General features: G+C 41.7%; 1 protein-coding gene across 1 annotated transcript in view; it reads left to right on the forward strand.

Annotated features, from left to right (window-relative positions):
* LOC149455884 (unconventional myosin-Va-like) overlaps positions 1 to 9781 on the forward strand; it is a 241092-nt gene extending 231311 nt beyond the window's left edge. Inside the window, exon 41 of the mRNA XM_089685755.1 lies at positions 3488 to 9781. Coding sequence (XP_089541881.1) covers positions 3488 to 3640 — 153 coding nt within the window. The 3' untranslated portion in view covers positions 3641 to 9781. The remainder of the gene's footprint in view (positions 1 to 3487) is intronic.
* Positions 9782 to 15507: the final 5726 nt, after the last annotated feature.

The following is a 15507-nucleotide window of genomic DNA, read 5'->3' on the forward strand; positions in this document are numbered from 1 at the left end:
GGGGTTGGTGCATTTTGTTCCTTTTTTTTTTATTACCACACCAAGCATGCACCAAAAATGCAGCAAGCAGGACTTTTGTCATTTGCCGGTCTGTTGCGTTTTTCAATGTGTTTGTTTTCAAAGAGTTCCATAGGATTTAATGGTCATGCATTTTTCTTCTGTTTTTTTTAACACAAAAACGGAAGAAAAACAAATGTGTGAAAGCAGCCCAAGTGTACAGATTATTAATATAAGTTGTGGTTGTACACAGACCACCTGGTAAGACATACACTATTTTGCCAAAAGTATTGGGGCGCCTGCCTTTACACACACATGAACTTGAAGAGTATCCCGGTCTTAGTCCGTATGGTTCAATATTGAGTTGGCCCCGCCCTTTGCAGCTATAACAGCTTCAACTCTTCTGGGAAGGCTGTCCACAAGGTTTAGGAGTGTGTCTATGGGAATGTTTGATCATTCTTCCAGAAGCACAATTGTGAGGTCTGGCACTGATGTCGGGCGAGAAGGCCTGGCTCACAGTCTCCACACTAATTCATCCAAAAGGTGTTCTATTGGGTTGAGGTCAGGACTCTGTGCAGACCAGTCAAGTTCCTCCACCCCAAACTCGCTCATCCATGTCTTTATGGACCTTGCTTTGTGCACTGGTGCGCAGTCATGTTGGAACAGGAAGGGGCCATCCCCAAACTGTTCCCATAAAGTTGAGAGCATGAAATTGTCCAAAATGTCTTGGTATGCTGACACCTTAAGAGTTTCCTTCACTGGAACTAAGGGGCCAAGTCCAACCCCTGAAAAACAACCCCACACCATAATCCCCCCTCCACCAAACTTTACAGTTGGCACAATGCAGTCAGGCAAGTATCATTTTCCTGCCAAACCCAGACATGTCCATCAGATTGCCAGACAGAGAAGCGTGATTCATCACTCCAAAGAACATGTCTCCACTGCTCTAGAGTCCAGTGGCAGCATGCTTTACACCACTGGATCCAATGCTTTGCATTGCACTTGGTGATGAAAGGCTTGGATGCAGCTGCTCGGCCATGGAAACCCATTCCATGAAGCTCTCTATGCACTGTTGTGCTAATCTGAAGACCGCATGAAGTTTGAAGGTCTTTAACTATTGACTCTGCAGACAGATGGCGACTTCTGCGCACTATGCATTGACCCCACTCTCATTTTACGTGGCCTACAACTTTGTGGCTGAGTTGCTGTTGCTCCCAGTTGCTTCCACTTTGTTATAATCCCACTAACAGTTGACTGTGAAATATTAAGTAGCAAGGAAATTTCACGGATGGACTTATTGCACAGGTGGCAACCTATCACAGTGCCACGCTTGAATTCATTGAGCTCCTGAGAGCGACCCATTCTTTCACAAATGTTTGTAGAAGCAGTCTGCATGCTTAGGTGCTTGATTTTATACACTTGTGGTCATGGAGGTGATTGGAACACCTGAATCCAATGATTTGGAGGGCTGGCCCAATACTTTTGGCAATACAGTACATATACAAATGGTATGTGAATTATATACACATATATGTATGATACAGCCAAAGACAGTGTCAGTGGTAAAGTTAAGAGTATATTGGCATTTTTTTAACTTTGTAAAAATAGAAGAAAATAAATTCTTGGTGTGAAGAGTTTTTGTTGGTGCGATATTCAAGTTTTGGTTGTTATATTTTTTCAATTTTATTGTCACTGAAAATTCCTGTACCTATATATTGTACCTAATGTAGAAACTATAAAATGAATGCACCACTTTGGTTGGGGAAGGTGATGGACTTGTATAAGGCTCGGTCAGAATGAATGAGAATTGTGGTTCAATCGAGTGGCCAGTGTCTCCGGGGTATACAGGCTTGCACTGTGATGCAATAAACTTGCACGGAATCTGGTTGGACAGTCACATTATGTTTTTGCCCAGTAGCTTTGTTTTTATTGGAAAGCTGAAAGGAGAAGTAGGGTCAAAGCTCTTTTGGCCCTACTTCTGTTGTGAGTCGCAGGAGTGCTTACTGTTGGCCGACGTCACTGAGCCGGTCCAGGCTTTGGAAAGATTCCAACTTTACAGTCAGGATCCACATAGATTGCTGACTGTCAGCTGGCTGAGCCACTGAAAGCCTGAGCTAGCGGATTAGAAAATTGAATGAACATTCCTAAAACAAAACATTTTTGAACAAAACTCTACTTGTATATGGCAAGCTTAAAATGGAACTGCAGACATCTTCTCCCCGGCTTCCTCCAGGTGCGAGGCTGCAGTCGTCTTCATTGGCTGGTGCAGGATGATAATGCTTCTGCGGATGTGCAGGAGATCGGTCATCCTGGCACACAGGTGCTGTTTCAGAATGTAAATTGAGCTGCGCTTGCCTGCCTTGTGTGCATGCCAAAGAAAACTGTGGACAGGCAGGTACATTTGTTTTATTGCAGAAGAGACATTGCATGTCTCTTCTGCAACAAAGACCCTGCCTGATCAGTCTTTAAAGTGATTGTAAATGCTCTTTTTTTTTTTTTTTTTTTTTCCCTTTATTAAAATAACAAACATGTCGTGCTTGCCTGCTCTTTGCAGTGGCTTTGCACAGAGCAGCCCCGATCCTCCTCTTCTGGGGTACCTTGCTGGTGCTCCTGGCTCAAACTCCCAGAGAGTGCCCCCATTGCAAGCCACTTCAATGGGGGCACTTGTGCATGCTTGCTCCCGAGCCCACTCTGTCAGTGGCTACTGCTGCTGTCTCTGAGCCAATGAGGAGGGAGAGAGCAGAGCGAGCCTTTGCTCACGTGCACATCACTGGATCTAGGTTGGACTCTGGAAAGTAAAAGGGGGGGACTGGGGAGGGGGAGTGGGAAGCTGCAGGCAGAAGGTTTTTTTTTTACCTTAAAGTGGTTGTAAAGGCTTCATTCTATGCATGAAGGTAAAAAAACCACCAACGTACAGCAGCAGCCCCAGCTCATCCCTAAATGTACCTGAGCCCCATCTCGAACCAGCGATGTGCACACGAGCAATGGCTCTCCCAGGCCTCTCCTTCATTGGCTGACACAGCAATAGCGATTGATTCCCGCTAGTGTCATTCACAGCCATTGAGCTAATATGGAGAGAGTGGGAGGCAGGGCCGAGCCGCTCTCCATGTGTGAATGGACATACAGAGCAGCGGATCGGGAGCAAGCCTGCTCCAGTGCCCCCATATCAAGCTGCTCACTTTGTGAGCACTAGGCAGGAGGGAGGGTCCAGGAGTGCCAGCGGAGGACCCAAGGAAAGGAGGATCGGGCCTGCTCTGTGCAAAACCATTGCAAAGAGCAGGTAGGTATACCATGCTTTTGTTATTAAAAAATGTAAAAAAACCAAACCTTTAATATCACTTTATTGTAGAAAATGCATTAAGGTAAAAATCCTTCCACCTTTCAGTTGCACCTTAAGTCACAGGACTGTTGTGCCTACTCTGAATGTGTATAGCCAGTAAAATATTGAAATACTTTGATGTGAAATGCTTGTTTGTCTATTTTCCCACAGTTGCGCCTAAGGGACCGGAAGGACGCCCCTCAGCTGCTAATGGATGCCAAGCACATCTTCCCTGTCACCTTCCCCTTCAACCCCTCATCTCTGGCTTTAGAAACAATTCAGATCCCAGGAAGTCTCAGCCTAGGATTCATCTCTCGTGTGTAAAGAGCCGCACTGCCTCATATCATTTTGGATGTGAATCACCCAGACATGTCAGCCACACTGGAGAAGCATTATAGAGTCCACCACTGCATCCCTAGATACATGACTCGTACACTTTCTGCAGTTCGTATATCATGTATAAGAGACTGGTAGAACGATGTCAGTTGGTACGCATCCAGTGGAAATTGTCCTTAAAGCCTATTGTTTAGGTAATTTGCCTTGATATTAAATCCCCATTCTGGGTTGCCAGTTATGTTCCTAAAATAGCCATTCCCTACCTGATAGATCAACACAGGTTACATGTAATGTATTTAAATACATTTTCTTAGTGTAATTCCGTGATTCGCTGGAAGCCAGAAAGGAAGCTACGCATTATTGTGGTAGACTATATGGTAACTGGTCATTTCATCACTATAGGTGTATGAATAACTGTGTACACTTGTAACTATAGCCAGACCACATCATTATTTATGTTAAAAGAACAATTCTATAAAAGTATTGGACGAAAAAAAGAAATCAGCTTTACGTGTAATGTAGATGATGTTTATTTGTTAGCACCGTGGTTTACTATGCAGATAAAATGTGCTGCTGTGTTTTTGTGTTGCTCTAATGTTACGATATCCGTATTCGGCACTACACAATAAAATATTCATCTCTTTATTATCCAGTATGTTTACAGTCCAATGTGATCTGTTTATTAGGGTAAGCCACAGAATAGGCTGGATTCCTTATCTCTGGAAACAAGGAAGAGGCACCTTAAGCACATACGGATTACTGATAAAAATTGCTGTTTTTAAAGAAAATAAAGAAAATATATTAAAAAAAATTATAGACGCCTTAAAGAACAAATAGGTTCTCGTAATATATTGTTAAAGGTTATGTATAGTCTTTCCTGGCATTTTTTAAGTCTGTTTGAGTGTTTCAGTTCAACACAGTATTTTTTTTTTTTTTTTTTTGCAGCTGATGGTTTCAATGATGTTTACTGTGTTATTGGTGTTTCTTTGCTGTATTACATATTGTTATTCAGTGCTTTTTATTTATTTATACCCCTGTAGTACAGAAAAGAGGAGGCTTGTGGTGGATTCATTAATTCACTAATAGTAAATGAGTTAAGATGAAAGGGTAGATACAATATTTCTTGTATGTGCATCACTCACTGCTATGGACCAGCATGCAGAAAAAGAGGCTGTACCGCAGCATATAGCGTGATGTGTAAGGGCACTATTATACTGGGTAACGTGGTGCAGACTTCACCCATCCACTGCATATTGCCTGCATTTAAACTGATTAGAGCACTCCAACAAAACACAGAATAATGAGAGCTAGCAACACTTAAGATAAATTATTGGTAGGCATCTATGTTGGTGGGTACTCTTTAGTGTGCACTTTCACCAGCACTACTTGGCACATATTCCATATTTCTAATTATAAGGAACTATTATAAAAATATCTGTAATACTTTAAAAGTGAACCTCCATGAGTAGAACAGTTTGATTCTAGACAGGGCCAGCAGCGTATGGGGTGCAGCACCAAGCTTTTCCTGTACAGTTGTGGCTAAATGCAGAAAGAAAATATATGGGTTACTATGAATATTGAGGGGAATCTGAAGACTCTGCAGTTCAAGGGATATAAAATTCTCCTTTCTCTTGTTTGGTGATCTGAGCAGCTGAAAAGTACCTCTGCATATTAAGCAGGACACATAGGATTTTTAAAAGTGCACTCTAGTGTTTTTACTAAAATTCTCACATGACAGAGGGGGTAGATCGTGTACATATACGCATCATCTTTTATGTGTCTTTGGAACAGCATGATGTCTAAATATGACCCTGGTTATAGGTGTAGAATTTTGGAGGTTCAGCCACACACTGACTTGACAGCTTCATTGGCAGGATATTCTTGCCGTACTTCCTGAGTTTCTCCCTGCCCACACTGGGGTATCATTTTTCCTGCAACAGCATTGCATTCTCTTTCAGAATACATTTTTTTTTTTTTTAAATCCAACCCAAAGACCGAACCCTTACATGATGGCTGTATTAGGTGCGCAAACCTAGGAAATTTAGAGCGGAACTAAAATCTCAATATACTCGCCTCCACTTTCCAGCAATGCTGTGCTTACATCCCTTGGCGGCTGATGTTGCCTTCTCCCCAGATGCCGTTTTTTTTTTTTCTTTTTTCAATTTTGGCCCAACTAGAGTGTTCTGGGAATATACACTGAGCTAAGCATGTGCTTAGCATGTGACTGTACGCTTAGCTTAGTGCTTCGTGTACATTCAATAGAAAACTGCAAACAGGCAGGTAAGTGTGTATTCTTGCAGAAGAGACATAGCATGTCTCACTTGCAATAAAGAGCCATCTGCTTGCAGAGATACAAGAAACTGTGGAGATCTAACACTGAAGCATCTATTTTTTAGGCCTCATTCACATGGGGCGTACTGGAGCGTACGTCCACCCAGGGGCTGTTTACCTGCACAGGGATGCACAGGTGTTTCATGCATTCCAGTACAGGCAGTCCCATTGGTGCCAATTGGGATGCAGCGGCTGCACTGACACAGCCACTGCTCTCAATTTGACATCAGTGCTGGTGCACAGCCCCAAACAGTGTGCGTTTGGGGCCATGCATTCGCACCTGCATGAATGTTAAATTGAGAGCAGTGACTGTGTCCGTGCAGCCACTGTGTTCCAATTGACATTATTGGGATTGCCTGCATGGGATACATGGAACACCTGTGCATACTAGCCCAAGTAAACACAGGAGTACGGTGTAGCAGCTTGAAAAATAGATGTAAGGTAAATACATTTTTTTCTGTATTCATGGAATTTTAGAGTCTTAATTATTTCCATGTTGCTCTAAATTATATTTATAAAAAAATCTATAAGCTTTGTAAACCTATTTTCATAGATTTAAAGTAGTTTCACCAATTCCCAGTGCTGTTTTCCTTTTTTTGAGGACACTAAAGCTAACTATCGTAAGCACCAATTTGGTTTGATTCATCACTTGGCTCAACAAAAGTCCATTTAAAAATGGACTGGTTATTTTGAAAAATTATCATCAGAACAGTGATTGCATCCTACCAAATGCACTGACTGTTTGGATAGTTGGCCATCTGAGGGAGTCACAGCTGTCTGAATACAGTAGCCAGCAGGGGTGAATCCTCTGTCCATTCATCCAACCCCCTGGGCTGAACAAGATGAATCTAGCACAGTATGGCAAAAATAAGTAATTGCTACTTCATTTGAGATGAAACTGAACAGGATCATTGACTACCTTGCTTTTATATGTAAAATGTGCTCTAGACCATGGATCTCCAAACTTTTGAAACAAATGGCCAGTTTACTGCCCTTCAGACTTTAGGGGGGCTGGACTGTGGCCATTGGGAGTAGAAAATACCCTGCCATCGGTAAGAGTAAATAATGTCTAGGTGGTCAGTGGGAGAACCAGTACTACATCAATGGTGTCAGTGGGAGGAATTATGCCCCATCTCTGGTGCCAGTGGGATGAATAGTACCCCGTCTTTGGTGTCAGTGGAAGGAACAGGGTCCCATCATTGGCGTCAGTGGAAGAAATAGTGCCCCAAGGGCTGGATAAAGGCAAGCAAAGGGCCACATCCGGCCCATGGGCTGCAGTTTTGGGGACCTCTGCTCTAGACCAAACCAACCAGTCAGACGTTTGGTTTTACCGTCTGTGGCCATTGGGAGTAGAAAATACCCTGCCATCGGTAAGAGTAAATAATGTCTAGGTGGTCAGTGGGAGGACCAGTACTACATCAATGGTGTCAGTGGGAGGAATTATGCCCCATCTCTGGTGCCAGTGGGATGAATAATACCCCGTTTTTGGTGTCAGTGGAAGGAACAGTGTCCCATCATTGGTGTCCGTGGAAGAAATTGTGCCCCAAGGGCCGGATAAAGGCAAGCAAAGGGCCACATCGCCCGTGGGCTTCAGTTTTGGGGACCTCTGCTCTAGACCAAACCAACCAGTCAGACGTTTGGTTTTACCTTCTGCCTTGCATTAGACAGATACTTGCTAAATGGCTTTGGTTACCATGAATGCACTTTAGTAAAGGATCTCTGATTTATTTGATTACATGTGTGCAATCAGAGCAGCAAACGATTGTCTCTAGATGGACCCATACACACTACTGATTTTCTTATGAACTGCATGTTTTAGTGCCACAGAAATCTAATATTCCATTAACATTTAGGGTCTCAGTAACAAAAAAAAAAAAAGACTGCCATACTAGACACATCCAGCTTCTGTTTGTGTGACATTATCATCTTTTTAAAACTTAAGCTGTCCAGACACAGACCAAATTTTGTCCAGTTTCTGATGCATTTCATGGGTAGCCATGGTTGGTACCTTCCTGCTTGGCATCCCTTAACTAAAAATTCAAAGGAGCTGGGCAGGAAATTGTTGGCTACGCAGTATCTGTATCCAGCCAGATGCAGGCACTGATTGGGTTCTGTGACAGCCGGTGATAGCCACAGACAGAGATTCATCCATGCTTAGCAGATGTGGATGTGGCCAGCTTCAAATGCCAACAGATTTAATATAGAAGATCTTTGATCAGAAGCTAATATACAATATATTTAATATTAATTTATATTTCATATTAAAATGGCATTGAGACCTCATTGTATTTAAATTGAATGAGTTGTTGGAATAGGTTCAGTTTTTTTTTTTTTAATGAGATACAACTACCAACTGCATTAGGGTCGATGTACTAATGTTATAGAGCATACTCACTCTAAATACATTAGCAGCCTATTTTCCTTTTGTAAACCAACCCTATTGTGTTTAATTACTCGAATTGTATATTTTCAAAAGCTTTTAAAGTGGTTGAAAAGGTAGAAGTTTTTTTGTTTTTTTTTTGTTTGTTTTTTTTTACTTTGATGCATTCTATGCATGAAGGTAAAACCTTTACATGTGTAGCTCCCCCTTCAGCAACCCACTTATACTCATCTGAGCCTGATCCAGCGATGTGCATGAGAGCAGAAGCTGTCCCAGGTCTCTGCCTCCTCATTGGCTGAGACAGCAGCAGCTGGAGCCATTGGCTCCCGCTGCTGTCAATCACAGACAGCAAGGATGAGCTGGAGGCAGGGTTGAGCTGCACTCTGTTTGTGTCTCATAGACACACAGGTGGGTCAGGAACGAGCATGCACTAGTGCCCCCAGAGCAAGCAGCTTGGGGGAACTCAGCACGAAGGAGGGGCCTAGAGCATCGGCTGGGGACCTGAGAAGAGGAGGATTGGGGCTGCTCTGCACAAAACCATTACGCAGAGCAGGTATGATATGTTTGTTTAAAAAAAAAAAAAATCAGGACTTTTACAATGACTTTAAGGTCTCATACTTACATTTTGATGAAGAATTCCTCCTTCCAACCTTTTCAGAGCTTTGTCCCATCACTTACATCTAAATTTATTTATAATATATTTCTACCCATCTAAGTGGCTTCTTCTAGGAGATGCACATTCTCCCTTGGGAGCATAATTCTGGATATGGTTCCTTCATGTAGTCATTTTTTGTTTTTTAAACTTGCTCACAAAGTTGTCCGTCACCATCAACATTAAAAAAAAAAAAAAAAATGAGGAAAGGGGAAGACTTGCGCATATGTGATACGCAAACAGATGAGAGCCAAATCTGCAGCTGAGGGAGAGAGACCTATTGAAATGAAGCTCTTAAGACGTAGAGAATACATCCATTGGTATAAAAATGGCTTCCTTACCACATTAAAAATGAGTACCAGATACTAGTTATCATTCCATGTGGATTGGTTGAGGCTAAAAAAAGAAAAATGTACGTTACTTTAAAACACATTGTTTACCATGCATGACCTATTCTAGTCAAGGTGGTCAGTGCACACGGTGCATGATACGATGTTTCTCTCATTTATTTCATTATGACTTTAAGATGTAACTTATTCTTTACTAAACTAGGTACCAGAATAGGACTCATTTCTTAATTCATACTTCTACTTGAAAGGAAAAGGTTGTTGCTGAATTTCATTTAGGCAATAATGATACTGAAGTCCATATGCTAACAGTTATATTCTGTACTCTGTAATGTCATGCCTAGCAAATGTTTGCATCATTAACACTGTAACTAATAAGCTATCACTGCAAACTGTACAAAAATAAATAAATTCAAGAATGTGGAGTCTAGCTATTTTATTTTGCCAAAATGGTGTGATTTTTTTAAGAGACTTTGGATAAGTTCAAGATTCTACTTTAGGAAGTCAATTTATTTCAAAAGCTTTAGCAAAAATATTATTAGGCACAAACATGGAGTCCAGTGTGTTATACCATCACCCCAGACACTGCACACTATTATAGGTGGTACAGGCAATTTATAAATTTTTTTCAGTTATTGTCTATTTTCCCCTCTTTTTTTTTTTTTTTATAAAGTAGAACTATAGGCAAAACTTTTTTTTTTTTCTTTTTGAATAGAGTTTGGGAAGATTATACCCCATCAAATTTTTTTCGCCATCTGTGTCCCATTGGAGAGATTTCCCTTTTGTTTCCTGTTCCATAGCCAAACAGGAAGTGAGAGGAAATCCCTGCAAATTAAGGTAATCCCTTTGATCCCCCCAGGTCACCAAAACTAGTGTACCCCATTGGAAGATTTCCCCTCTATTACTTTTCTGGGGACAACCCAAAGTTTGTGGTTTTCTTTTACCTTCACTTTCAATGATAATGGTAAATAGGACAAATAGAGAAGGTGAATCTCCTTAAGGGGGGCACAGACAGCAATAAAAACTGACAGAGGTTCTAATCCCTCGCCATGCTATCCAAAATTAAAATAAAAAATTTGCCTTTAGCTATACTTTAAATCCTAAGTACATAGCCTCTAAATATACACAGAGGGGTTCCTGGTAAGCACCCTCTTCATCCTTTTGTGAAATCGCTGTCAAAACATGGCAGGGTGACTATCTTACTAATGAAGTCAGCGGGGCTTACCAACACAGTTGCCCTCTGCACCCTGGGACCCTGCCTCAGCTCTGTCAGCTGAGCTCCAACAAGGCTATGCTGGGAGCCCATAAGATCCTCATGCCCAACCTGCAGCCTGAGGGCCGCATGCAGCCCCTTGGTATATAATATGTGGCCCTTGGACCTCTGACGTCTGTAGTGGGAACATCGATTAGGGTAACAGCATTGATCTCTACTAGGCTCATGTAACATGTTTTCATATTGTCTTCTGCAGCTATCCCCAGCCAAAAATGTAGGTTGTCCATACTCTCTGACCCTCATTTCCTCTATTAGAGCTTCAGTTTCTGACTGTTCTGTCAAGCATTACATATATGGAACATTATGTGCGGCTCTTTGGTTATGTCAGGGGCCACATTTGAGGCTGCCCTTAGCTCATGGGTTGACAACCATTGCTCTAAGAGGGCATAACGGGGAGAAGAGACAAGCCATAAGAACTATGGATCCACGAACAGCTTATGCTAACATTTTCAGGCTTTTACTAGTTAATCGTTGCTAGATCTTGGCAATAATATATGAAATGCGTCATGTTGCATTGCATTCCATTGAATTCTTGTTCAAATATTTTATCAGAGAGTATCAACATTACATTACAGAAATGTAGACTAAATGATGGCGAATGCAAGCCATCAACAAAGAGACAACAAGCAATGGAGACCACAATGCATGTTCACATTGCATAAAGCATTTGACATAAGAGGACAGGCCTCAAGAAGGAAGAACCAGAATAGGCTGGTAATCTAGGTGTAGTATGTAAGCTGACATGAAGGTGGAAAGGTAGGCCATTTCATTGAATTCCTATGTAGACATTGGGTGTCATTTTTTTTTTTATAAATGGTGATGTCTCTGCTCAAATCCAAATACAATATATTGCCAAAAGTTTTGGGACAGCCCTCCAAATCATGTGATTCAGGTGTTCCAATCACCTCCATGGCCACAAGTGTATAAAATCAAGCACCTAGGCATGCAGACTGCTTCTACTAACATTTGTGAAAGAATGCATCGCTCTCAGGAATTCAATTCAATTGAATTCAAGCGTGGTACTGTGATAGGTTGCCACCTGTGCAATAAGTCCATCCGTGAAATTTCCTTGCTATTAAAAATTCCACAGTCAACCATTACTGGTATTATAACAAAGTGGAAGCAACTGGGAACAATAACTCTGCCACAAAGTGGTAGGCCATGTAAAATGTCAGAGCGGGGTTAGCGCATGCTGAAGCGCACAGTGTGCAGAAGTTGCTAACTGTCTGCAGATTCAATAGCTAAAGACCTCCAAACTTCATGTGGCCTTCAGATTACCACAACAACAGTGTGCAGAGAGTTTTATGGAATGGGTTTCCATGGCCGAGCAGCTGCATCCAAGCCTTACATCACCAAGTGCAATGCAAAGCGTCGGATGCAGTGGTGTAAAGCACGCCGCCACTGGACTCTAGAGCAGTGGAGACGTGTTCTCTAGAGTGGCCAATCACGCTTCTCTCTCTGTAAATCCGAAGGACTGTTAAATCACCTGTTAAGAAGTGGAAAGTTCGGGGATCTCTTGATACCAAGCCAAGGTCAGGTAGACCAAGAAAGATTGCAGCCATAACTGACAGAAGAATTGTCCGGGACTCAAAGAAAAACCCACAGGCAACCTCAAAAGAAATACAGGCTGCTCTGGAAAAAGATGGTGTGGATGTTTTTAAGGAGTACACTACGGTTATACTTTAACAAAAATGAGCTGTTTGGTTGAAGTGCCAGAAAGAAGCTTTTACTGCACCAATGCCACAAAAAAGCCCAGTTACAATATGCCTGACAACACCTTGACATGCCTAACCAGGCCTATTTGTGTCATTGGTGCAGTAAAGGCTTCTTTCTGGCACCGCGACCATGCAGCTCATTTTTGTTCAAGTGTCATCATATTGTGCTCCTTCAAAACAACCACACTGTCTTTTTCCAGAGCAGCCTGTATTTCTTTTGAGGGTTGCCTGTGGGTTTTTCTTTGAATTCCGGACAATTCTGTTAGTTATGGCTGAAATCTTTCTTGGTCTACCTGACCTTGGCTTGGTATCAAGAGATCCCCGAACTTTCCACTTCATAATAGGTGATTTAACAGTGCTGATTGGCATATTCAAGGCTTTGGAAATCTTTTTATGTCCTTTTCCATCTTTATAAAATTCCATTACCATTGTTACGCAGGACTTTTGACAGTTCTTTTCTGATCCCCATGACTCAGTATCTAGCCTAGTCAGTGCTTCCATGTCAGAGCTAACAAACTCATTGACTATTTATACACTGACACTAATTGCAATTTAAAAAGCCACAGATGTGGGACATTAACCTCTAATTGGCATTTTAACCTGTGTGTGTCACCTTGTGTGTCTGTACCAAGGCCAAACATTCCAGGGTATGTAAACTTTTGATCATGACCATTTGGGTGATTTGTGATATCATTATGATTTAAAAAGAAGCCAAACAACTATTTGATAATAAATGGCTTCGTATGATCATCATCCTTCAATAAAAGAACATTTTTTGGCAGGATCAGTCAAATTTTCAATATCAATGCCAAAATTTCACAATTTCTGCCAGGGTATACAAACTTGTGAGTACAACTGTAGATCTGTGGAGGGGAGCTAAGTGCTGTGTAAGCTGCAGGCAGTCCATGCCTGGGTGTTGGTTATAATTTATTGAACCCCTTCCTGAAATGACTAAACTTTGTTGTATTTAAAACATTTCCTAATGTGCCTTCAATGAATAAACATTCGTCATATAAGATACTGACACTATCTCTGGTATTGCTAGTGGAGCCAGAGACAACTGTTAGACAAACCTTTTCATTTTTTTTCTTTTACAGACCTGTTAGCAGCTCTAACCTGGACTATCTAGTTAAACAAGAAATTCTTGCTGAGCTGGAAAAGTAGTTTAGAAAGACAGTTTTTCTTTCAAAGAGCAAACAACTATTCTTAATAAAATGCAATTAAATTGCTTGTATTTGTAATCCTGCCAAGAAACCTCCAAGCACTATCTTTTGGTTATTTAAAGTGCCTGATATTTGCAGGAATTTATCAGCCATTCGGAAGATAAAAAACATTTTTTTTATAAGAACGTTAAAATTTTTCAAAGGGTTTTTCTAGGTTTCCTGTAGAATTGTCAGCAACACTAGTACTTCTTGAAAATTGTTCATTACAGTATGACACTGGATGTGGTCATATGATATCTGCTAATTGGAAGAAGCACCAAGTATGCACTGATCAGCCATGGCATTATGATTGCCCACTTAATATTAAGTAGGTACCCCTTTTGCCATCAAAATAGCCCTGACCCCTCAAGGCCTGGACTTAAAAGTAACATCCACATGAATTGCGGAACCCAAGGTTTTCCAGAAGAACATTTCCAAAAGCATCACAAACTCTTTTGACTTGCCTTCTTCCTATACTGCATCGTGGTGCCATCTCCTCCCCAGGTAAGCAACGCACACGTACCCAACCATCCACATGATTCATAAGACCAAGCCACCTTCTTCCATTGCTCCGTGGTCCAGTGCTGATACTCACATGCCCTTTGTAGGAGCTTTTGGCTGTGGACACGGATTAGCATAGGCTTCAGTATGTGGCTTCACAGCCCCTTACACAACAAAGTATGATGCACTGTATGCTCCTTTCTAGTGCAACCAGCATTGACTTTCTCTGCAATCTGAACCACAGTAGATCTTCTGTTGGATTGGACTACATGGGTCAGCCTTCACTCACCATGTGAATCAATGAGTCTTGGCCGCCCATGACCCAGTTGCCAGTTCATCAGGTTATCTTCCATATTTTTATTTATCACAGGTACTTATATAGCACCATCAATTTTACACAGTGCTTTACATATATATATATATCTCCTAGATTGTAAGCTCGAAAGAGCAGGGCCCTCGAACCCCTCATTTATTGTATTGTTACTGTATTGTCTCATGTACTGTCCCCTCACTTTAATGTACAGCGCTGAGCAAACCCTTTGGCGCTATATAAATACTGTATAATAATATATATACAGTGAAGAACAGAAGTATTTGAACACCCTGCGATTTTGCAAGTTCTCCCACTTAGAAATCATGGAGGTGCATTCCCACTCTGAGAGACAGAATTAAAAAAAAATTCAGGAAATCACATTGTGTGATTTTTATAGAATTTATTTGTCTTGCACTGCTGAACATAAGTATTTGAACACCTAAGAAACAGCAAGAATTCTGGCTCTCAAAGACCTGTTACTGTGCCTTTAAAAAGTCCACCTCTACTCCACTCATTAATCTAACTTAGTAGCAGCTGTCTGAGCTCTTTAAAGACACCTGTCCACCCCACAGTCAGTCAGACACCAACTACTACCATGGGCAAGACCAAAGAGCTGTCAAAAGACACCAGAGACAAAATTGTGGACCTCCACAAGGCTGGAAAGGGCTACGGGGCAATTGCCAAGCAGCTTGGTGAAAATAGATCAACTGTTGGAGCAATTGTTAGAAAATGGAAGAGGCTAAAGACGACTGTCAGTCTCCCTCGGACTGGGGCTCCATGCAAGATGTCACCTCGTGGGGTATCACTGATGATAAGAAAGGTGAGGAATCAGCCCAGAACTACAAGGGAGGAGATGGTCAATGACATGAAGAGAGCTGGGACCACAGTTTCAAAGGTCACTGTCGGTAGAACACTACGCCGTCATGGTTTCAAATCATGCATTGCACGGAAGGTTCCCCTGCTCAAGTCATCACATGTCCAGGCCCATCTGAAGTTTGCCAATGACCATCTGGATGATCCAGAGGAGGCATGGGAGAATGTCATGTGGTCAGATGAGACCAAAGTAGAACTTTTTGGTCTAAACTTCACTCGTCGTGTTTGGAGGAAAAAGAAGGATGAGTTGCATCCCAAGAACACCATC

The sequence above is a fragment of the Staurois parvus genome, unplaced genomic scaffold, assembly GCF_062004578.1.
Source record: "Staurois parvus isolate SC_StPar_1 unplaced genomic scaffold, SC_StPar_1.0 ptg000385l, whole genome shotgun sequence".
NCBI classification, from domain to species: Eukaryota; Metazoa; Chordata; class Amphibia; order Anura; family Ranidae; genus Staurois; species Staurois parvus.